This window comes from Labrus bergylta, chromosome 4 (assembly GCF_963930695.1).
Source record: "Labrus bergylta chromosome 4, fLabBer1.1, whole genome shotgun sequence".
Taxonomy (NCBI): domain Eukaryota; kingdom Metazoa; phylum Chordata; class Actinopteri; order Labriformes; family Labridae; genus Labrus; species Labrus bergylta.
Window position 1 is genome coordinate 26,375,960 of NC_089198.1, and position 23,766 is coordinate 26,399,725.

Below are 23,766 nucleotides of genomic sequence, written 5' to 3' on the forward strand. Positions count from 1 at the left end.
TTCATTTTGTCTGCTTTGTATTAAAAGTATTCTGCCTTCATCTGCCTATGAGTATTTTTTGTAATTGAATGAATTTGGGCGCATAATCCATGTTATATAGTTTGGAGAAATGCACAATGTGAAAGAAAATAAAATGACTCATTTCCTTTGTTTCTCTATTTTTCATGGCTATGTTCACATTAGGTACTCCCTGCAATGTATACTGTGTATACTGTATATCTTAGCTGCCACTTTAAAGGGGACATATTATGAAAAATCAACTTTCATAGTGTTTTTGAACATATATTTGGGTAATTGTCTACCGACCCACAAAATGTGAAATAAATCCATCCAGTCCTTGTTTTGTGGTCTGCATAAGTCTTACAACATAGACAAAAATGCTTCGTTTCAAATTTGCTCTGCTTGTGATGTCACAAGTTGGATTCTGGTAAAAAAAAAAAAAAAAAAAAATACGTCTACGTCTTAATTCTTAATATTTTATTCTCTATTGTGTTATGTAGCATCACAGTCCAGGGAAAAATGTCATCTCACTGTGTACTTTGTGTATGGTTGAATTGATAATAAAGTGAACGTGAACTATAGCTGGGCTTATCACTACTTAGAATGTAACAGTGCTGTGAACTTGTTACTGTAATGTCTCACAGTGGGGTTAAATATTGCCAAATGATTATCTTCTCTGTTTGCCTCATTGCACCATTTTATCACTGCAGCAAATCTACATTAAGCACCAATATATGTGTAAAGTGAGCTGTTTCATTATCCGCTTCTTCATTCTGCTATGCCATAGGCTATATTATACATTTTTCTCAACATTATTCATTGATATCTTATTTTTACAGATTCAAAATATAATAACATAACCACACAATGTTTTTTTTAAAATAACTGTTCTTTGTCTTTCAAAAGTAAAAGTGCTCATAATGTATATTTCTAGTATTATTTTACTACCATACTTTTCTTCTTTACTTAATTACTGTAAATATGTTTGTTCTTTTACTTTTTGCTGATTCTATTCCTCTATTTTTAGCTTGATTGTAACAACCACATTTCCCCCACTGAGGGATCAAAACAAGTTGATCTTATAATATTAAAGTACCTTTAATACATAATAAACATAGTCATAGATAAGATGACAGTGAAACTACACATGGGCAGCTCGTCTGGTCTCTATCTAGCTTAGGTCCCTTGGAGGAAGCAGCAGAGGCGCTGATCCTGCAGCTGAGCCTCCGTCCTGCGCACTTTTCAAACCACGCTGATGTTCCTGAACGGAGCAGCTACGTCACTCCGGCTCCTCCCCTCCGGCTCCAGCAGCGTGCACTCAATATTTTGTAACATGTCTGTTTTAAAATTGACGCCGGTGCTGTCTGTCTTTATTTGTCACAGCGTCTGAAAACGCTCCAGTCTCAAGTGAACAAATAGTGAAATCTCTTCTCTCTGACACAGTAAGACTTCGTTTGTTTCAGATGACTCAGGTTTAGCTCGGTGGCTAAATAGCTTGGTAATGTAGCGGTAGCTGGTTTGACCCCATGGTGTGAAGAACGCTATCAGGTTGGCTTTATTATTTATATTAGTCAGCTGCTTATCAAAGTGTCGCGTTGTATATAAAGACTGTTATCTATCTTATACTGGGGCCCAAGGTCAGTACAGGGAAGAGACACCATTTAACTTTGACTTTATTGCATTTTTGTAGTTTAATGAATTGGAATTCAAAAACACAATATAACATTCACATTGTTATGTTTAACTGTAGTTAATGACTTCAGTGATTCATTTATTGGGTAAACATTTACTCATACAAACCCTACTGTGTGTATTTACAGTTTATGGTCCAGACTCAAAAAATGTCTTCAAATAGTTACCGAGGAAAACCCAACGACTAAAATAGTTACTTATTTATGTGGGGAAAAAGGGATATAATACTAGATACACTAGCTTTATTATTTTCTCTAACTTATTTATGGATGCATTTTTCTATAAAATGTGAACAGAGTGAATACTACCTATAAATGGCTCTTCAGTATCTTAAAGTGATGTACTCAGAATTGCTTGTTTTGACCATTGACTGTAGATATTAAGGGTTTGACTGACCAACAGTTCCACAATGTAAAACATTTGGAGTAATAGAGCAGCAGCAAAAGCTCTTTATTAGGATGGAACCAGATAACGTTTGGCAATTTGCCTTTTCAGGTGACTTTCTAATTATACAGCCACCTTGCGGCTGGCTCTTGCTTTTCTTGCAACTCCAACAATTAATTATCTTAGCATACAAAGGGATATTTTTTATTATTTTTCAGATTCGTCTCATTGATTTTTTTTTTTTTTTTAATCTTAAATATCTTTTGATAACTGTTTCTGTGTTGCTTTCCTTGCAGAATGGAGACTCTAGAGTCCAGTTCAACATCAGGCGCCCTGGTAGTCCCAGACAGAGGCATGGCACAGTCCTCAGCGTCCTCTGGTCAGCTGTTCGAGTCAGCCAGGCCCACCAAGCACAGGGAGCACCCGTCCAAGTCACCAAGGAGACGTAGGAAGGGCACCAAGTCGCAGCGACAGGGGGGCGGTCATGAACAGCTGCTGGGGGAAATCGAGCGACGGAGGTTGCCAAGCCAACATGAGCATTTGGAGCCCTCTGGCTCGGCCAGCGACACAGCAGAAAGCTCTCCTAAGAGGTTTGCCTTGCAGGTTGCCAGCTGGTCTGCCATGCCACTGTTGCCCCTGACATGAGGTGATAGAGTCTTGACTTGCTGCCTCTTTTTGTTCCCTATCCTCACAGGAGAGCACACTTTCTACATGGGCCGTACCCAGCCACTCACTTCGGACCCAAAGCCTGTATTCTTCCCAACCCAACTTCAGTCATGTAAGCGTGAAATAGTCGAACTTTGTGTGTACAGACTTGACTTTGTTTGTGATTGAGGCCGTTGACACAGAAAAGCTTGTGTAACCGCGTTAGATAAGATAAAAACGTGTATGCTGTGATTGGATGGGACTTAAAATGGGATGGGTAACAGAACAGACTACATATGCTTAATTTCACTCATGAGTGTTTCCTTGGACTTGATCTGAAAACGCACGCAGAATGCCTGTTGTCTGCTACGAAAAGGAGGAGGGAGACAAATGGTAAAGAGGAGGAAGAACTTTTTTTAATGATATTTGGAGTTTGGACCTCACTCCTTCACTAGTGTCACAACAGTTAACAAATGACAGCAGCTTTTAGTGAGAATAATCTAATCTACACTTGGTTTTTTGAGATGAGGTAAGGCATGTTTATCTGAACTGAAGTTAGGAGATAATGTCAGTGTGCGTTTTGAGAGTCTTGTTCACCATGTATTTGTCTGTTTCTGTGTTTCTCTCAGTATTGAAAATGTGTGTGTGTTTGATAATTAACTTGTGTCTCTGTTTCTGTGTCCCAGGCACATCCAGGACCCAGCAAGCCAGCGGCTCACCTGGAATAAATCACCTGTCAATGTGCTCGTCATCAGGAAAATCAGAGATGAAAGCCTCGTTGAGCCTTTTAAGGAGCTCTGCAGGTTTCTAGTGGAGGTAGGACATCGCAGGATTTGTTATTATATTATGTTGTATAAAAGTACAGTGTGATCAAGGATGCTGACAAAATACAATAGAGAAACCACGTTTGGAGTGTTTTTGTCGTCTTGAGGTCTCTAATGTCAATATCAAAACAAAAACCTTCTACTGAAAGTGAGAGACCGTCTGTAGTGTGTTCAATACACACTGCCAAACTTTTTCAGAAGAGTTGTAAGGATGTTTTTCACCCTGATACTTCCTCAACAAATGATCACAATATTTAATCAAAACACGTGATACGTCTCGTGTCAGGGTCGTTTTTTGTCAGGCATAAGAAAAGGAATGAAAACAGTAAAACTGCATCAAAAACCACAAGGTGGACTGAGGTGATCTTGAAAAAGTTCAATATTTACCTTCAGACACCTTTTAAAGTTGGACAATAATTTTTTCGGTAAGAAATATAGACATTTTATCGAAAGTCAGTGAGCCATTGTTTGAGGTTTCTGCAGGCCTCAAAAAGACTGACTGAAGTTCTGATTCTGTAAAAAAAAAAAAAAAGACACAAAAGATAGTAATAACTAAAACCTGACCGATTAATCGACTGGCCTATAATATCAGCTAATTTTGTCGCAGTTATGCATTTTAGCCGTTCACAGCCAGATACTGGACAAACAGGGAAATCTGCAAACGTGTTTTATTGTCAGTATATTAACTTTATTAAATTGGATCGCCAGTTTAAATGATTTCCATAAGAGAGTTTTGTCTCACTGAGGCATGTTGTCGAACATTGAAGTCAAAGAACAGACTGAAACATTTGTGTCTCTGAAGGGCGCCAAAAACAAATAAGAGAAAATGAGACAGATGTGTAGTGTAGCTGGCCGGTCTCATGCAGTAATCACACATGTATGGCATCGCTCTACTTTACTTCAGAAAGAGGACACTGGGAAGTGCCTGTGTGTTTGTACTTATGTCACTTAAGCGTGTGTGTTGGTATATCAGGAGAAGCAGATGATGGTGTACGTGGAGCGAAGGGTGGCAGACGACGCTACGCTATCCAAGGACGAGACGTTCGGCTCCATCCGCAATCAGCTCTGCACCTTCAGAGAGGGTGAGACTCCTGAGTGTCTGAACACCTGCCACACGATGCAGACACACAACAATAGCTCACAGCTTTACATCATTTATAATAAAAAAAAAAAAAAGAAGGAGCTTAACTTAACTTACTAATAATAATACAAACATGGATGCCCTGTGCACTGCACTGTCAGTCCTCATGTCTTGGTGCAGGTGATGTCAGGAAACATCATCTTGACAGCAGATGAGCAGATTCTCGGCACACAAGAAGAACAACTTCTTTTTATTTAATTACATACTCACTAAAAAAACGTGTGTTGGGCCCGCAAGGCTTCTTTACAAATAATTCTGTTTATATAAAACTTATTCAAACTTTTTATGTTTTCAGTTCACCAACTGTGAAGAAGTTTTGCTTTTCTCTAATCAGACAAAAAATGTTTTTTAAATGATCAGCTAAACAAAACATGATGTAGATATCAGTGCTCAGTTTCGTTTTTGTTATTGTGGTGTCATATCTCGCCAGTTCAAGTAAAACAAACAATACCTCGATAAAGTAATGTACCTCATGTGCATGGTGTAATAAATAACAAACATGAATAATGGTCCAGAAATGTATGGGCTGCATTCCATTAAATATTCTTATGAGCTGTTTGTTAGACTATACAAAATAAATGTATACCAGATCATTAAAATACAGTATACCTAATGTAATCACCCTCTTCACCTCTTGATATACAAGCCAGGAAGCTTGTTTGTCTTTTTTGACCCGCAATCCTCTGCACATCAGGAGATATGTCACATCAGCTGAGCCGCTTGGAGAGGAAACATCACATATCTGTCACATTAATGCTGTAGAAAATGTTCAGCTTTGTTTGGTCGTTGCTTCGTTGTGTTGTGTTGCCACTGCTCTGTTGGATATTCATCAGTTTCAAATCAGATTGCACTGGGCTTAGTTGAATTGGATATATTGCGTTGTTTATTTGCCTGCAGGCTATGATGATATCTCTGACTGCATAGACCTGATCATCTGTTTGGGGGGAGATGGGACTCTACTCTACGCCTCCTCTCTGTTCCAGGTAATTGCACTAGTATCAACTGATCACTGCAGACGGAATCAGCTGCAGTCAGACGTCTTGTACTAAATGAAATTACTTTAAAAGATATGCTGCAAGATGGCTCAGTGTTTATTCTTTTAAATCAAATATTTTAAATGATATTATTACAAGGAAGTTATATTCTATTTCCTCTTTGCAAATGTTTCCGTGTTGTGCTTTTTGTCTGATTTTCTTTTAAGACACTGAAGTAAAAAAAAAAAAACCTTTGATTTACCAGTGATGACTGAAAACAAGTAAAAAGGACTTTTCATGTCAGAAAATTGTGACACCTAGTTGGCCATCATGTGTTGAATAGTCAGATTGTGAAACATCATTTAAAGGAGCAATATGTAAGATATCTGCAGAATTAAATCATAAAATGACCTTACTGTATAATCACACAGTAAGGAAACATGCTATGTTGAAGTGCTGGCCTCTCTGTCAACAATGCAGCAGCCAGTATAACCTCCTCCTATAGGTTTAAGTCCTGAATGGTCTGTATTTGTTTTGACCAGAGAAGGTAGGCGATTGTTAAAGCCTCTGTATGTTTCTAATAAGCTCCACTAGCAGCAACGCGGTAAAACGATAAATATTGGCGATGCTTTTGAAAAATGGAGAGAGGTTAGATCAGAGGTTTCAAGACCGATGTAGAGCTGCTTAAACACTTCATTGTCCGTGACATGGCAACCTGTGTGCACATCGACTCTAGAGAGGAGGGGGCGAGGGAGACAGCTCTCTCTTATGTTTTGAATTTGGACTGCAGTACCCATTCTAAACACTAGGTGTCAGAGTTACAAATTGTTCCTTTAAGGACAGTCACATGACATGAAGAGCTGAGGCTGATTATTTGAGGGGACACTTTATTTGTTCATAAGTGCTCTGATAAATGTATATCAGGTATACCAAAATAGCTTTTTAACCAGATGTTTTGAGATTATCTTAGTTTGTGCAATGAATAGTTCTGTCAATTGAAGAGTTTTACATATGAACTGTTTCCTTCCTGTAGGGCAGCGTCCCTCCTGTTATGGCGTTTCACCTCGGCTCTTTAGGTTTCCTGACCCCCTTCAAGTTTGAGTCCTACAAGACCGAAGTGGCCAAAGTGTTTGAAGGTAGACTGGAGCTTCAAGTGAAATACTATTCTGATGTTAACTTGTCGTCAAAGAAATGAAAGTCACGTGTTTGCCTATATTTGCACGTATATTTCTGTGTTTTTTTTTTTTTTTAGGCAACGCTGCCATCACTCTGCGCAGTCGTCTGAAGGTGAAGGTGGTGAAGGACATGCTTCATAGAGCAGGCCAGCAACAGCAGGAACACAATGGACTCCTTCCTCATGGACACACCAACAATGAGGCCGGGAAGGTCACCCTGCAGCTACAGGTAGGAACAATCAGTGCTTTTACTCTGCACCTTTAAAGGAACAAGGAAAGGGCAGCAAGTGAGTCAGTTCTCTGAAGTTCAGCTAAGGAGGGTCCATGTGGGTCTAAATTATTTGAGGTGTGATGATAAGGAAGTTAAATGGCTATTTGGCTGTTTATTTACTTAAATACAGATTCAAGTTTCTCATCTGTGCTGTGTCTGATCATTTATTTTGGTCTGTTGAACGTATACACAAATTCGTGGAAAGATGCAGCGTCTTCTTAAAGCAGAAACTTTTCAAGGAGGGCCACGAACCGTTATAGCAACATGTGGACTTAAACTGTCTTTCCATCGTGTTACCAGAAAGGTCTCTGCTTCCAGGCAGCACTTTATGATGGTTATGTGATGTCACGGCTTGGTCAATAAGCAAACTCTTGGCTGGTTTTCCAGATCTGTGACCGAATGATCATTGTATTATCATTGTTTATAACTATTATAGATTACTTTCATAGATAATATAATAGCAAACAGCTGTACAAAGGAGGGTCTTCAGCCTTGATTTAAAAGACCTCAGAGATTTAGTAGACCTGCAGTTTTCTGGGAGTTCGTTCCAGATATACAGAGCCTAAAAACAGATTTTATCATCACCATCAAGTTCTAAAGACACACAGATAACCTTTAATCCTGAACAGATTGTCTACTTTAAAACAGACAGAGCTTTAAGTACATTTTTCAATGTCTGCTTTATTCGTTAATGTCAGATTTCAGAGTAACACAAGGGTTAAATATTAACCTCAAGATACTTCTTTGTTGTCGTTCATCGTGTGTGAAAATTGTGTCTCAAATGACGTCATGTGTCTTAATCAGTTATTGGACTAATCTTTATGGTTTCCAGCAGCAGTGGAAACACAAACAGGAATGTGTTTAAAGGGGGACTTTGAGTTTCCAGTTTACTTCTGTGATTATTGCATTTATCTTAATGAATTACTGTTCACCCCCCTCACATGATGCTATAAGCCTGTAAGGACGTCAAAGGCCTGTGTGCGTGTGTGTGTGCTTGTGTGTGTGTGTGTGTGTGTGTGTGCTTGTGTGCGTGTGTGTGTGTGTGTACCATTGTGTCATCCTTGGCATGTTCATATGTCTATACATGTGTTTGTTGCTCAGTGAGCCAGCTGGGTTGTCATGGTGACAGTCATAATAAGTTTGCATATATTGGCGACAAAAGTCAGATGTTTTCAAAGTTTTTCCAGAGCCTAGTTACTATGGTAACAGTGGCGTCAACAGGGCTGTACATGTTGAATGGTTATTAAATGAGCTTTGCGTTTGGTCTGAAACACTGTGTAACTAAACAACATGCCTCATTGCTGCGCACACACACACACACACACACACACACACACACACACACACACACACACACACACAGACTTACAGACAGTGTCATCGCTGAGAGTGGGATTGTTGTGGTCTCTCAGTGAATCTGAATTTGAGCTCACATGACATCACCTCTGCTGCTCAACTGACGTCAGTACATCTGGCAGTCATCCCTCGCTGCTGCAGCACGCTGTGTTTGACTCAGGTGTGGAAGTTTTGTCTGAACGCCAGTCTTTCTTTGTCTGCATGTAGTTTCTTGCTGTGATGTTGGAGTGTTATGCTCTTATACCCTGTGTTTGCTGTTTTGCATTTATTTTATTTAGCTTCAGATTATTATTATTTTTTAAATAATTTACATTTTAAACAATTCCCTGAAGTGCCTCACACTACGTTGTAGTATCCAGACGGTGCACTCTGAGTTGTTCACTATTAGTGCAAAATAATGCAACTTCATAAATGAAATTGTGGGGGAGCCATAACAGTTATGGTATTTCACCTGTAGGTGGCACTACAGTAACATGGTTAATTTAAATGTAGATCAGTGACCTGGAGTCTTTTTAAAGGAATAATGTTTACCCTATTAATAAATCTCAATACATACGTATGTTGCAGTTTTTCATGATGGCTAACACACTAAGAAACCTAAGAAACCTTCCTCCCTTTTCAATAAACTGTAAACTCAATAAATTCACATCATCAGATTTTACTGGCAAAATCAAACAACACATCAAAACAGTTAATGTACCTGTGCTCAGCATCAAACACTGTTTTCACATCATACACACATATCAACAGAAAACACAGTTATCAGGGACTGCTAAAGATTTTTAAAAATTATTTTAAAATGAAAATGCTTGCATGGAACCGTTAGTGCACAGAAGAAAAGCACTGCACATCCATCCTGTCTCTATGACAACAGTCTGTTGACAACGGCACTGAGTGACTGACACTGCTGCGTCGCTTTTTACTGCATGTTGTTTATTTGAGATAGTTGTTACTGCAGCAGACATGGAGAAAAGAGGATGTGGGAACCAGACATGATCTGTGGGCGGTAAAAATATGGGGAATATCATACATTTGGAAAAGAGTGCTGTCTGCTCTTGGAAATGCTCTCTACTCATCCAAAACATGGAATTGTTGAAGGCTTTGTCAGAAGTGTTCTTGCTTCAATAAATGGTTTTCAGCCACGGACCATCTGGTTCAGAGAATGGGATTTATTGTTTTAGCAATAATGAAAAACTGTAAAGACTGTGCAATTTAAAAGCAGTGATGTACTCTATAATTGTGTGTGTGTGTGTGTGTGTGTGTGTGTGTGTGTGTGTGTGTGTGTGTGTGTGTGTGTGTGTGTGTGTGTGTGTGTGTGTGTGTGTGTGTGTGTGTGTGTGTGTGTGTGTGTGTGTGTGTGTGTGTGTGTGTGTGTGTGTGTGTGTGTGTGTGTGTGTGTGTGTGTGTGTGTGTGTGTGTGTGTGTGTGTGTGTGTGTGTGTGTGTGTGTTACAGGTGTTGAATGAGGTGGTGGTGGACCGAGGTCCCTCCTCCTACCTGTCTAATGTGGACTTGTACCTGGATGGACGTCTTATCACCTCTGTGCAGGGAGACGGTAAGACAGTCTTCACAAACAATATGGAGATATTGTTTGTGAAGGAGTAACTTTAAACTTATAAACGCAGACTTTGTAAATCAAGATGTTAAATATGATAAATGTCCTCCCTCTCCGTTCTGCAGGTGTGATCGTGTCCACACCTACAGGCAGCACGGCGTACGCCGCTGCAGCAGGAGCCTCCATGATCCACCCTAATGTACCAGCCATCATGGTTACCCCCATCTGCCCACACTCGCTCTCCTTCAGGCCCATCGTTGTCCCTGCTGGGGTGGAGCTCATGGTGAGATTGAGAGCCTTGATATTCTACAGTGATACAGGAGAGGGGAAACTCTTTTTGAGTGTTTTCTGTCACTCTATTGTTTTATTCAGGTTTGTCTTGTAAAGAATCGTAGAGATTTATTTGCGCTGTTTTTATTTCTCCTTCTCTGATATCAACTGTTGCACAGTCCTAAATGAAATCCTTATAAGTTCCTCCCAGTTAAAAGTCTCCCTGTCTGTTATGTCATGGCTGTGTCATGAAGTTTCCATGCGTTAATGTTTGACGGACTCCCAGCAGCACGTGTGTTTACTCTTTTGAGGTACAGTCGTGCTCAAGGCCATCACTCTCACACTGATGGTATCATTGTGTTCCTGAGCTGAGGAGCGACACATGACCTAATCGCTCACGTACATTTTCTATCATGTATATTTACACGGTCACTTTTTTAAACACACTAGCCGCACGGATTTAGGGAGGCATCAGCCACCACTTTCTATTGGATGAATGAATTCCATGAAAATCCCTGTGGTGCCTTTATAATAAATACTAATGGTTTAGATATTCATCTGACTTTTCTACAGACGATTAAATATAACATATTAATCGTTTTTTAATTTCCATAAACTACCTCAAGAACACTAGATGTCTATTTGTTATCTCAAGATAGTGAAGCATGTTTCTCATGATACGGGCTGAATTATCATAAGGTTCTTCTCCCTGAAACAGATCACGTTGTCCCCTGACGCCAGAAACACCGCCTGGGTGTCGTTTGACGGCAGAAAGAGACAGGAGATTCAACACGGAGACTGGTAAAGATCATTCTCAGCCGTTGGTCTTCGACTGATTTCTTTTTTCTCTCAGTTAAAGAACTGGTTGTCTTGAATTCTTTCTTCTCAACAGTATAAAGATCACCACGTCTTGTTACCCGGTGCCCTCCATCTGTTGCCATGACCTGGTGTACGACTGGTTCGAGAGCCTGGCTCAGTGTTTGCACTGGAACGTACGCAAGAGGCAGGCGAGACTGGCCGACGTCTCCGACTCATCGGACACAGAAAACTGAACCAGCGGGGACTTCTTTTTTTTTTTTTTACACCTGTGAAAGACGTTACTTTAAAGACATCCACAGCACCAAGTCATCGTTCAGTTAATTTAACGACACAACTAGTTACATCAGCGTTAAGTTTGTAATTTAGATAGCATGTATGGAGAGTACAGTATGCTGTGCTCGCAGTTATGTTTCAATCAGAGTACGCATGCCATTACATTCCATTACACACACACGTCGCTTACAGGGAGAGAGCATGTTTCTCACCTAGAAAAAAAAACTGCAGTTACTTAAATTATTTTAACAAAAATATTTTCAATGAATGAAGTTTTTTTTGGGGGGGGGCTTGAAGCACTTAATCATTTTTGTGATGATCAGTGTGAAAGCTTTAAGCTCTTCTCTCAGATTAGATGTAGAAACATGAAATGTCTGTAAATCTACTGTGTACATATCAGATGCTAGGATCGATTTATTTAACGTCATATTTATGTGATATTTATATATTTACAATATGTCAGCTTAAAAAAAAACGTTAACTGTTTTTCATTACTGGGTTAGCCAAAGACTCTTGTGACTGTTCTGTTCAAACATCCAGAGTGAAGAGACTTTCTGTGGATCATACCAGTAGCTGTGAAGGATTTGATTTTATTTAATTTGAAGTAGTTTTCATAAAAGTCTGATTTATTGCTTCCAGTCAGATTGCATGATGTGAAACGAAAAGAAAGACTTCCACAGGCCATGTCATTTTTCATGATCATAAATAAACTCAAGTAAACGATCAAATTTTGGACAGAACTATGATCGGATTATTTCATATTCTCTCAGCATCACCTTTTATGAAACACATTGACATCAAGTGTTCAGTTGTCAGGAGTGGATAAGTGGTCTTATTTTATTTATTGTAGGCATACGTCGAGTTCTAGCGTGATTAAAAAAAAGGAAACACTTTGATGCTTTCTATATTTTTATTGCAATGATAAGATACAGATATATATCCAGACATCCAGTTTCATTAAATTATACTCCAATATTGCATGTGACAGTCTTCAGAATGACATTTCTTTTTTTTTCTTGACCAGAGATAAAACACAGATGTTTGAACTATTTCACTTTTGATTTTCCCCAGAAATGTGCGATGAGAAGCAGCAGCGTAAAGAGTCAGAATAATACTACAATATACAACAGACCGATACTGTGCAACAGTCAAGAACAACTGGGAGAAGTATTTCTTTTTTTTTTTTCTCTCTCTCTTTTGTGTAATGCCAAACTCTGGGAGTACAGTGGCTGGCAGGATGTAGGGATAGATGCACTTTGCCCAATTTGGGGAGGAAAAAACGAAACACGACAAGAGATGTTAGAAAGAAAAACGAGGGGTTGTGAGTCTCAGAGAGCCGGAGAGCTACGAGCCTCAGCAGGGTTACGTTAGAACAAACTAGTAGATTTAGTGCGGCGAGTTCACTTGGTAAGCATCTGTATAGGGCTGTGTGAAATATACTCAGGTATTGTCGGATTCTTTAGGAAACCATTTGGGTTGCTGTTAATGACGCTTTGTTTGTAGTGAGAGAAATACAGACAACCCCACTACACCACACATTCAATGTTAAGGTGGCAAATGTACAAACAAAATAAAGAAAAACTGTTAATAAATCCACCGCTTTCTAACCCCAGAAGTTGCCTTTAAATAACGAGTACATTTCTTTTGATGGTCGTATAAAACAAAAACAAAGAGGAGCGTTACAAACACTCCAACACCTCCTAATACAAAAAGAGAAAAAGCTGAAAAAAGGTTTTTATAATTTTTTTTTTAGACTGCAAGTATATCTTTGATATATATCGATAGAATCCATATATAAATGATACATTTCTATTTTTTTATACTTAAATATAATCCTCGCTATGACTACAAAGAGCGTCTAAGACGGTTCTAGGCTGCAGTGGATGTGACGGAGCAGCTTGGACCACAGGCTTCCACTGGAAATGTCACTGCAACTTCGGATTATTCAGACCCGGATAAGTCAGCGGACCATTTTGACGTCATTGGTTTGACTTTTAATTACATCCTCACAATTTGAGAGTCTTCATATAACCTTTTTTTTTTGTGTCAGTCAAAAACCCTGTGACTCATAAACCAAACATGACCAAGGCAGCAGATCATTAGAGAAGCTGAAATGAGCAAATGTTTGATAAATCAATAAAGGATTTAATACTTCAACCAAGCCGTTAATATTTGAAGTCATTGATTAATCGACTAAGCGTTCCTGCTCAGTGGAACTAGATTCATGAAACGTCGCAATTTCCTCACGACCACACAAATCCGGTTTGGATGACTTGGAGAGCAAACACCTTTTAAACGGTTTCATTGAGACCAAAAAAATCTTTGTCATAGATTAAACCTAACAGCCGGTGCTTTTTCTTTTTAACCTTTATTTTTCCAAACATCGTAGATCTGAGGAGGTATCACATTGCAGTTACAAAATGAAACTAAGTAAAGACATGTAACTTTAACATGGTAGCTTGCTCTCGCACTCTGTTTTAAATCAGCATGCTTAACATCAGTATTAGATGTGTTTGGCACTAAACGTTTCATTGATGTCTTGGTTCCTGTTTGCAAATAGGCTTAAATATCTTCTAGATTTAGTTGTACAACAAATGCTGAAATCTTTTTCTAAAAAAGAAAATTACGTTCGCCAGCTGTGTCCCAGTTTACTCTTACAGATGAGTTCCACATTAAAAATGAACTAGACTGTGAGAGGATTGCACTATGAACACCAGTCCTTTCAGAAAAACATGATTTTTTTTTTCTCAGTACCTCAAAGAGCCAAAACCCCCTAGCCAGCCAAAATATGTTTTTTTTTTTTTTTTGTTTCCTTTGAGTAATTCCAGGATTTGGTCCATCTGGCTCTAACGCTTGTCACTTGCTTCGCTGTCTGCCTGAGAAAGCTATCAGACTCATTGGTGCTCCTGCAACAGAACAACAAGGTGAATGAACGGGGCCTTTCTCCAGAGATACTGATTGTACCAACAACAGTGAGCTCTAAGACGACAATGAAAAAAGAAAGGGGGGGGGGGGAGAAAGCAGCACAATCTTTTCTCCATTGTCTGTATATAAGATCTCGTATTGACCACATACAAAAGTAACTGGGCGGACATAAATAAAACATTTTGGGTTGAAATGACAAAAAGTTGTGGAGCTCTGGACAGCTTCCTCAGGCAGGTTTTCATTTTGACGTAAATCACAGCGAGCTGAGAGGAATCGGCTCCACATAAGGCTTCCTTATCGTACAATTTGTTTTCCTCATTGTCGGAGCTGCTTGCTTTCTCCGGTCCTGATCTGTGGGTACTGTGTCAGTGGAAGATCTCAACAACAAGAGATGGAGCGTCTCCGCACGAGGAGACGCGACAGGCAGGTCCTGGGATCACAGAGGAAGGAGGGAGGGACAGAGAGAGGAAAGTAAAGAGTGATGGGATTGTAAGAAGTTTATGTTTCAGCCGCCTGGGCTCTAGTCTCACTCACATTCCCTTCTTCCCTCTCTTGCGTCTCCGTCTCCTCCTCCTCCTCCTCCTCCTCTTCCTCCTCCTCTTCCGTGTGCTGCTCCAGCTCCTCCCTGGTGATCATCTCAAAGTCGTTTCCGTTGCTGTGCTGCGAGCCTTCATCCTCCCGCCGGTCGCTGTCTGAGTCCGAGTGTCGATCCGTCCCCTCACCCTCTGCTTCTTTACTCTCTTCTGCCGCCACATCTTTACTCTCCTCCTCTTCTTCCTCCTCCTCGTCATCCCCGTCCTTCTTCTCGCTGTCGGACTTTTCGTCGCTGTCTGACTTCTGAGCCTTGGTGGATTCTCCGTTGTCCTTGTCGTCCGTCTTGTCTGAGCCCTTCTTGCTGCTGGCTTGCGGTCCTTTGTACTCGTGAGTGTAGAGCGGCCTGAATGAGTCGATAAAGCCCACGTCTGCAGTCAGGTTGGGGAGGAACCAGAAGTGATGGCGCCCGCCTGTCACCACCCAGATGATCAGGAAGAGGATGCAGCGGGCTGAGGAAAGACGGAAACGAGCGGGATCAGTTTTTGAAAAGAGTCTTCCATTTAAATCTCTGCATTTTATGTGACTTCATTTAGTTAATCTTGGGCCAATCAACCGTACAACTTATTCTAACGCTTTAACTGAGCCTATAGTATGATCATTAATCCAATTCAATTACAGTGAGGTCCGGAGTATAAAACACACTTTAATACCATTTTTTTCATCTTAAAAGTTGACTTCATCTTATACACTGATGACACCAATATACCAGTATAAAATGCTTTTTACACACCAAATTTTCTATGTATTTTATTTCAATGACAGCAGATGCTGTGCAGGAACTTCATTTATTTTATTCTTTATTTCTATTTCTATAAGGTCTTTGTACTCACCAACAGCCAGAAGCAGTATACTGGCCACGAAGCAGCCGGCTGCTACACTTAGATAGTAAACTCCTACACGCATTTCTGCAGGCCACAGTGGGAACAGCGTGGCTGCGATTACTGCAATAACTAAAAGAAAAAAAAACACAAAAACAGTACGAGTGAACACAACCCTTCATTTTCTTGTTCCAATTCATGTTTTTTCACCAACTGACTCACCCAGTATGAGTCCCATGGCAAAGGTCTTGAAATGGACAGGATCATAAATCCACACATACACCTGTAGGAGAAAAAGAGACAGTTTGTGTTTTGATGTGTTTTAGGATTTTAAAACATTTGTACTACAACATGTTTCCTCTACACACAAACTCACCTCATTTCCATCAACAAACAGCTGCTCCTCATGAGGCTCCAGTTTAAACTTCTTCTTCACCTCTTTCTTCTTCTTAGGGGTCCCAGGACTTTCATCCTAATCCAAATAATGTTGGAAATAATCAAATAGGCTTACTTCTTTTCATAGGCTTTCTTTTTGAAAAGACTGATACAACTCTCATGTATGTGTGGTAGGAGCCAGCTAACTTGTCTCTGTATAAAGTCGTGACCATAGACTGTAAATGTTAATGGACAAAGCCTGAGTGATGTCAGCCATTTTTTACAGCAGGGGGCTCCGGAGGTTCATTGGCAGCCGCCGCCATGCTAGAAATCCTCGACGAACTGCAGGATTTTGCACTTCAGCATCGGCTTCATTTTCTAAGACTAGAGGTTGCCGCTTAGTCTGCACACATCAAAAGCTCACCAATCTTAAATCCCGCCCCCTTTAGTAACAGTTATTGAGACATAGAAGCTTGACAAAGAAGCACATTGCAACAGCTATTCTGCTAAACATGATGCCACAGTGTATTACACTCAGACATGTCAGGCTATTTCAAGAAGCTGACAGCAGGAACTACTGTATGGGATTGAAAAATGCATCAAAAACAGAGCCACAGAATATTTTTGTAACAATCAAAAATGATAATACAATCAGTTAACTTTGCCCTGCACTGCTGTGTTACCTGATGCCCCTGAAGTCTAATCAGCGAATGGAACCTGACCCAAGTGTCTCTTCTGCTATTTGTTAAACTGTTATTGGAGCACAAAGCAAAAAAGGGGCGTGAATAACTAGGGATTATTTAACACATTGTATGTCAAAAGGTGGAAAAATGTAGTTCTTTTTCTTCTCTTTTTTTTTTTGCTTATCTTACTCTTTGCAATAAGACCAATGTACCGGTAAGTAGTTGTAATAACTTAAATCTTTTCTATAGTAAACGTTTAAGGCAGAATTTCTGGTCTTTTTTTTTTTTTTTTAAAGATATTTCTGCATTTATTCAGAGAGGACAGAGAAAAGTGACTTTTGGAAATGCTGGCAGAAGAGTTGGGCGACATACGTCAAATGTTCGAACCCGGGACTGCAGCAAAGACTTTTGCCTCTGCATATGTGGCACATGCTCAACCACATGCCCTTTTCAGCTTTAAATATAATGTAATTATCATTTATGTATCACCGTTGGCTTCAAAAGTCACAAAACACAAGTTTTGTAGTATACCTACAATAATATTAAAGTGTCAGAGAGTTGTCTATCGTCTACCATTATCTGAGGGCTAGAGTGTACTGAGACTTACGCTCTTCTCCTTCTTGGTTTCAGCGACCTCAGACTCTTTCTTCTTCTCTTTCTCCTTCTTCCCTTTTTTCTCCTCTTCTTTGCTGCTGTCCCCCTTGGCCTTCTCTTTCTCCTTCTCCTTCTCTTTCTCCTTCTCCTTCTCTTTCTCCTTCTCTTTCTCCTTGTCCTTGTCCTTCTCTTTCTCTTTTTTGGTGTCCTTCTCAGGTTTTTTCTTCATCACCTTCAGAGCCCGGTGGAAGAACTGCTTCTTTAGAAGTCTACGGAGAAAGGAGGAGAAAAACAATTCTAAAGGATTTTAAAAAAACACAAATTTAGTTTAAATGGTTTTATTGTGTAAGGGGCCATTGTCTGATAGCCATGGCTGTGTGAAAGATTTTATCCTAAAATGTAATGATGTCAGCCTTGCATTTGTTAGCTTATGCAGTTACTTACTCTGCAGGACTGAAATCACGTTCATTCACCCTTCACTTTCAACTTTAGTGTTTCAAAGACGCAGACGATGGAGTGTTTCTGCATCAGACAAAGCTTAATGCAGGGTTTCTCCATCTTTTCACAGTAAACTGAACATCATGCAAAATGAAGGTATTAGCTTGGAAAGACATTTTAACAGCCATTTGTTTTTTAAATACATAAGTAGGTTTGTTGCAGAAGTAAATAACAGCTTCAGTGAATGATTGACTGTTTTGAAGTGCTGAGTTTAAATGCTGACATTCTCTTTGTGTTTTAAAATAAAATCCTTCATTTACCAAATGCCGTTAGATCCACATTAGAAAATGTGCAGCAGAGTGTACACAGCTCACCTGTTGCAGTAATCCATCACAGACTCTCTGGTGGTGAACACTGCCTCCTCTCCCTTCTTCGCCTTGGCCCACTTTGAGTCCAGCAGACAGTCCACTGCCTTGGAGGCTAAATATAGGGACACAAAGGTAGACATTAAAGAACACTGAGGGTGAAGTGGGCCTGAAAATGTCAAACAGTGATTCTTCTGGTAAACAGTGATTACAGTTTTATTAGAAGAGTAGAAGCTGACAAGTACAAAGAAATTCCTCCTTTTAAATTTCATTATGTAAAAAACAAGCTCTGAACACAGCCGTGACATTAAAGCATTACCACCTGTCATGTTGGTATAGTGGATTTATAAACAAAGATGTTCTCATTTCAGCACCAGGCAGACACAGACAAAGGTTATTATTTATTCTTTGTTCCATATAAATAAACCTGACTAGACTTGATAATGTATCACATCCTTATCTTCCTTCACTATGTGTACATTACTACAATTCCAATAATAATACTTGTACAAGCAGTTGGATAAACCTGACCTTCCTTTTATTAATAAAGTGCTTTAAAAAAAATCAGTGTTTTTTTTCATCTTGTATATTGACAATGTTGAACATGTAACATACACACAGCGTTCATTTTGTGAGGGGTGATCCGAACAGATCACGGATTAACTGTGATCTGTTCCATCACCTCTTGGTACATAATCATTATGAAAATATTGATCACAAATTGTTAAAAGAACATGAACTAGCCATTGTAACTGAGAACAAATGAAGCTGTAATAATACAGTCAGGTCATGTGATTCTAGCCTCAACATTAATGATGAATGGATTCAACAGGACAACACATTAACAAATCTTAAGTTGGATGATCAGGTCTGTATTTTGGACTGCAATGAAAACATTCAGAAAGGGACAACTCTTCACATGTGAAAATCACACACAAACAAAGTCTCAGCAGCAGTCATACCTCCACTCTAAAACAAGTGTCTGTTTAACAAACTGAAGGCTGACTTTGACAGTCATAACCTGGTTCACACTCAACCCACTGTCCACTTGTTTTTCCTGTTTCCTTTAATGGTCCGAGCACGTACCGATAAAGTAGTCCACTCTGTGACCCATCATGTTGGTGGATTTGGTGGGGCAGTTGAATCTAAGGTACTTGGCCACCGCCTTCTCCTCCTTGGTGGGTTCACTCACCTCCTGTAAGGTCAGACAAACGCACACGATCGGCTCAAAGTCAGGTTCATAAGTCAAGGATCAAAACATATAAATTACAAATCGATCAGGGCAAGCACATCAGATATTAAATCATACATAATAAGCCAGGGTTATGGACATTTTGCTGAACGTGTATCGCAATATCATGTGGGCTTACTCTGACTCAGCATTGAATAATCATCCCAGCATACAATTGAGATGACACATTATCATGCATCCCAGTATGTGTGTGTGTATGTCTTTATTTGAAAACACAACAACACACACAAAAAATATATATAAATTGTGCAATGATTAAGAGCATGGCTCCTAACTGTATGGTAAGCCCCACATCAGCTCATTTGAGTCACTAACTTTGGTCTCTTTTGTATCCTAGCTCTTGTCAAAGTTAATGCCTGTCTCCACAAACTGAGATGATAACAGTCTAAACGGCAAACTCAGAACTGCAGTTATTCTGAAAACAACGTGAGACATCTTGGTGCCATACAGTGTATGCTTTTGATCTGTAGACTGTGTCTCCACCTCTAGAAGCGGATGCACTGTCTGTCTACCTTCAGTTTTGTTTTATACACTAGATGTTCTTCTGGAACAATACCAGAGAGAGGCTATATCTTCTTCCTCGAAAACAATTCCTTCACTTTCACAACATCTGCACTGTTTTTCATCCTGCCAGCAGCACTGAAGCACATGCCAAAACAGAGGGAATGAAAGCATCAGCACAATGAGATTCAGTGCTGCTTAAACCAATCCAGCTGGCTCGGGCCTGCAACATGAGGAAGAAGAGGCCATCAAACAGGCCTTTGTTTAAAGAAGCAGGTATCAGGCATGCACACAGCTCAGTTTCATGAGACCCCTACATGAAAAAGATCCCCGTCACAGTCTATATGATCTACCTGGCTTTATCACGGGAGGATTAGCTGCTCTCTGAAACAGAGTGTGGTCCCTTACAATTTATGTTAAGGTTACAGTTTTGGCCCTCAATGTAGCCCATTCTCAAATGCCTTAATGCTTATTGGGGAAATGGGATACGAACGATGAGAAAAGAAAATCATTTAAATTAAAAAGATATAAGTGTTGTGAAAAGCACAGTGGTAATCAAGGGAAGCCTGTTGAGTTTTGGTTAACTTATAAAGCAGATAACGGTATGCACATCAGGCTTTTAAACTGAATGGTGTTTTACAGAGGTGTTTATAGGGGTAGATCAAATCTCTAAAAACTGTTTCAACAAAAGCAAATCTTTGCTGTTCAGTTGCTGCACGATTGACTGTGTGTTTAATGTGCAGTGTAACAGACAGGCCTCTTTTGGTTGTGGTCTGCTAATAAAGGAGATAACAGTATGTGCCGTTATGCAACTGACTTCAAACAGGCAACAGAACTGGGGACAATTTCCAGTTTGTAACGCGCACCTAGAAAAAACTCAAGCGTACTTAACACAACACGATAAATCTGACATCAAATGATATACTGTTTCAGTTTTTTGTTTGAACTGTTTAGTTATTGTTTGCTTACCTCGGTGATGAAATCTAATGTATAATGCAACAGGGGACAAACATTTGGTCAGCAATGTCACACATATGGACATAAACTGAACATTTTAACTTTCACAGAGGTAGGATTTATTTTATCAAAGCTGACTTTGTTGTATTTTTGGTTACACATTAATTTCAGCTATTGAATACTATTATATGTATTTAAGGCTAACCTAGGCAGAAAAAAGGGGGATATATGATGGTTGTGGAAGGCAGAGAGATGTTATTGGTAGGCCTCTGATGTTTCATTCAATGTGTGTTATTATGCAGCTGAACAGATTGTTATGTCATCCTGATGCCCTGTAACAGACAATTCAGGACTCTCAGTGATCTACAATAACAACAGACGGAGTATGAAGAGTTTATCTCATCTCACTGCTGTATGATTCTAGTATACATCCCAAAGTACATAATGACTGAAAATGTTACAGTCAATCTACCAAGTTAGTACAATGGTAATTAACCAGAGCACATCTAGAGACTAGTATACAACCAACTTTAACATTTTACAAACAGGAAATATACATAATCTGCATTAATGTGGTACAACACTGCCTCTCTTCTCTGCTGTTTACATTACTTGCTGCTATTTTATCATACCAAGTCACTTTAATCACTTGTCACTTTATCTTGTCATTCTCTGCAAATACTGGTCTCAATTCCCCCAGTTAACTTCATCATTCATTTTTGTACTGTATATACCCCCTGTTTTTATTTTTATTTTTATTTTTATTTTTATTTATCTTATCTATTCTGTTTAATGTGTATTTTTGAGCTTTCTTGTCTGTGCTGCTGTAACGCCCGAATTTCCCCTCTGGGGATCAATAAAGTATTATCCTATAATACTGCTAAAAAAAAAAATACTGTCATTTTTCAATTCAGTAATTTGTTTTAGCCTATTTTGAGTTTAATTACACAATAAACTCAAATCCTCCTACAAGGATTGCCTGAAGCACTACATTCGGGGATAGACTGCATGAAAAATAGTCTCAATCAGACTCAATCAATATTGAATTACTGGATCAGTGCACATGCATCAATTGACAGCTGAGTGGGAGACAGATCATTTCTTCTCTTCACAGAGGAGTTGAATCATTTTGATCATCATTGTCTTGCTGTTATGTTGCAGAAAGGTTCAGCGATGTGAACACACTTTTGAGTTTACTGAGACTGTAGCAACTCTTCCAAGCTGTTGCTTTAATCGAGATCATTTTCTTGTTCACAGCTTTTACTCCTGGAGCAACAATGTCTACCTGAACCTGAACGGACAAGTCAAGAAACACTAACGATGCGCTCAGTTGACTCGTGTGTTTCATGTCACACTGATCGCTTCACGTTATGTAAACATGTCTCATTTGGTGCTGACGCAGCTTTGCAGCCACTTCAAACATCATGAACATCACTTCCTACAGAGGAAACGTATTGGCAGACAAATTAAACATCGGTTTAACATGTAGTGCAGCAAATAACCGTAGCGGGTAGAGATGATAATAAGCTCGGGGAATGTTTATCAAAGTATAATTACTAACATTTGTTTCTGCTAGCAACCATTTGCTAGCTAATCGTTAGCCATCATATGGTTTAATCTATTGTGTGTTCCGGGCTCCACGCGAGGATGCTCTCCTCCACAAAACACTCCGCAACATGTCGGTTAACAGCGACACAGTTTAAAGTGTTATTCTCCAACCTGCTCGGGCAGTTTTTCTGTGAATCAAAGCGGTGTTACCTGGATCCGTTTCTTGTGCCTCCTGCGCTCCGCCATGATCCTCCAACTCAGCTCGGCCAACGTTCGCGAGGCTGAGCGAGCGCGCGCACAGAGTGTGTACTATCGCGAGACTCACTAATAAGTTGTACAATTTATTTAAATAACATCTAAACATCTATTTATGTGTATATTATGAGAAAATACGTTTCGTCCAATGTTCTTACTCAAGTAGCTGACAGCTTGATGTAGGCTTTTACTTTCATGAATATCAGACTTTGTACTTTTAAATATCAATCATGTGGTAAAAACTAAACTCTTACTCTGCCTTTGTTTGTTACTCACCAACATTTAGCATGAAGCGAGCTGTTTAAATAAAGGGGACTTGAAACTCTCAGCTCTTTTAAATCGAGGTTGAAGACACACCTGTTTACAGCTGCCTTTCATTCAACAATTTTAATAAGATTTTAAATTTTAACTCTGCACTGTAACTTTTAACTCTTTTTATATTTTTACTTAATTAATTTCAATTAATTTCATTTGAATTATTTGTATTTGAATATATGTTCAGATTTAATAATTCCAGTGATTTTTTTTGTTTTTTTTATGTTCTATTTTAATGTTTCTTTTCTTTCCTCTGTCATGATTCTTTTGATGTCTTGTGTGAAGCACTTTGAATTGCCTTGTTGTTGAAATGTGCTATATAAATAAACTTGCCTTGCCTTGCCTTGAAATTAAAAATTGCATTAAATTGAAATATGCTTAGTCCATAGGCCTTTTGATACATTAAAATACTATTTAATAGTAAACCTATACTACAGGATACATTATTCAGTGCCATTTCTATATCATGTATAGGCTCCTTTGACTTTTCATACGGTATGAACTTTTTTTTACTTTGGTTGCAGCACTTAGAGCCCATTTCTACAATACAGCAGTGAAGGATCTTGCTAGCTTGTCAGTTAGAAGAACTGTATACACCTAGTAGTCTACAGTGGAACAAAAGTTTTGTAATGTTTTTGGTCAGTTTTAAGGGTTTTATTTATGTTTTTCTTGAAATGTGGGATTATTGATCATCACATCTTTGTCCTAAAATCTTTGCCCCATCTTTGCCCCCTGAGAAGGGGGCTATAGTGATCAACAGGAACAGTG

General features: G+C 39.3%; 2 protein-coding genes across 5 annotated transcripts; one reads left to right on the forward strand and one right to left on the reverse strand.

Annotated features, from left to right (window-relative positions):
- Positions 1 to 1,283: 1,283 nt before the first annotated feature.
- On the forward strand, positions 1,284 to 12,106 carry nadkb (NAD kinase b). 4 transcript variants are annotated; one of them, XM_020635279.2, is made up of 12 exons: positions 1,284 to 1,442; positions 2,373 to 2,666; positions 2,771 to 2,854; positions 3,408 to 3,537; positions 4,519 to 4,627; positions 5,584 to 5,669; positions 6,694 to 6,796; positions 6,913 to 7,064; positions 9,917 to 10,016; positions 10,142 to 10,299; positions 11,005 to 11,087; positions 11,179 to 12,106. In XM_020635279.2, the coding sequence occupies exons 2-12, from the start codon at positions 2,374 to 2,376 to the stop codon at positions 11,336 to 11,338; spliced, it is 1,458 nt and encodes a 485-aa protein (XP_020490935.1). In that variant the 5' UTR covers positions 1,284 to 1,442; position 2,373; the 3' UTR covers positions 11,339 to 12,106. The 4 variants fall into 4 exon arrangements, with proteins under 4 accessions (XP_020490935.1, XP_020490934.1, XP_029133435.1 ...); XM_020635278.2 differs by having other exon boundaries at positions 1,291 to 1,548; XM_029277602.2 differs by lacking the exons at positions 1,284 to 1,442; positions 2,373 to 2,666; positions 2,771 to 2,854 and adding an exon at positions 2,964 to 3,114.
- A 163-nt stretch (positions 12,107 to 12,269) lies between these two features.
- Positions 12,270 to 22,716, reverse strand: sec62 (SEC62 homolog, preprotein translocation factor). Its single transcript, XM_020635280.3, has 8 exons — positions 22,639 to 22,716; positions 19,257 to 19,365; positions 18,180 to 18,285; positions 17,381 to 17,636; positions 16,092 to 16,187; positions 15,938 to 15,998; positions 15,728 to 15,847; positions 12,270 to 15,346 (listed from the first exon to the last, which is right to left on the reverse strand). Exons 1-8 carry the CDS (start codon positions 22,672 to 22,674, stop codon positions 14,802 to 14,804), a joined length of 1,329 nt encoding a protein of 442 aa, XP_020490936.2. The 5' UTR covers positions 22,675 to 22,716; the 3' UTR covers positions 12,270 to 14,801.
- Positions 22,717 to 23,766: the final 1,050 nt, after the last annotated feature.

Coding starts and splice junctions, on each gene's coding strand:
- nadkb (XM_020635279.2), top strand. CDS start 2,374: ATGGAGACTCTAGAGTCCAGTTCAACATCAGGCGCCCTGGTAGTCCCA. Junction 2,855..3,407: donor CCCAACCCAACTTCAGTCAT/GTAAGCGTGAAA, acceptor TCTGTGTCCCAG/GCACATCCAGGACCCAGCAA. Junction 7,065..9,916: donor AGGTCACCCTGCAGCTACAG/GTAGGAACAATC, acceptor TGTGTGTTACAG/GTGTTGAATGAGGTGGTGGT.
- sec62 (XM_020635280.3), bottom strand. CDS start 22,674: ATGGCGGAGCGCAGGAGGCACAAGAAACGGATCCAG. Junction 19,366..22,638: donor GGCACAAGAAACGGATCCAG/GTAACACCGCTT, acceptor CTGACCTTACAG/GAGGTGAGTGAACCCACCAA. Junction 17,637..18,179: donor GTGATGGATTACTGCAACAG/GTGAGCTGTGTA, acceptor CTTTCTCCGTAG/ACTTCTAAAGAAGCAGTTCT.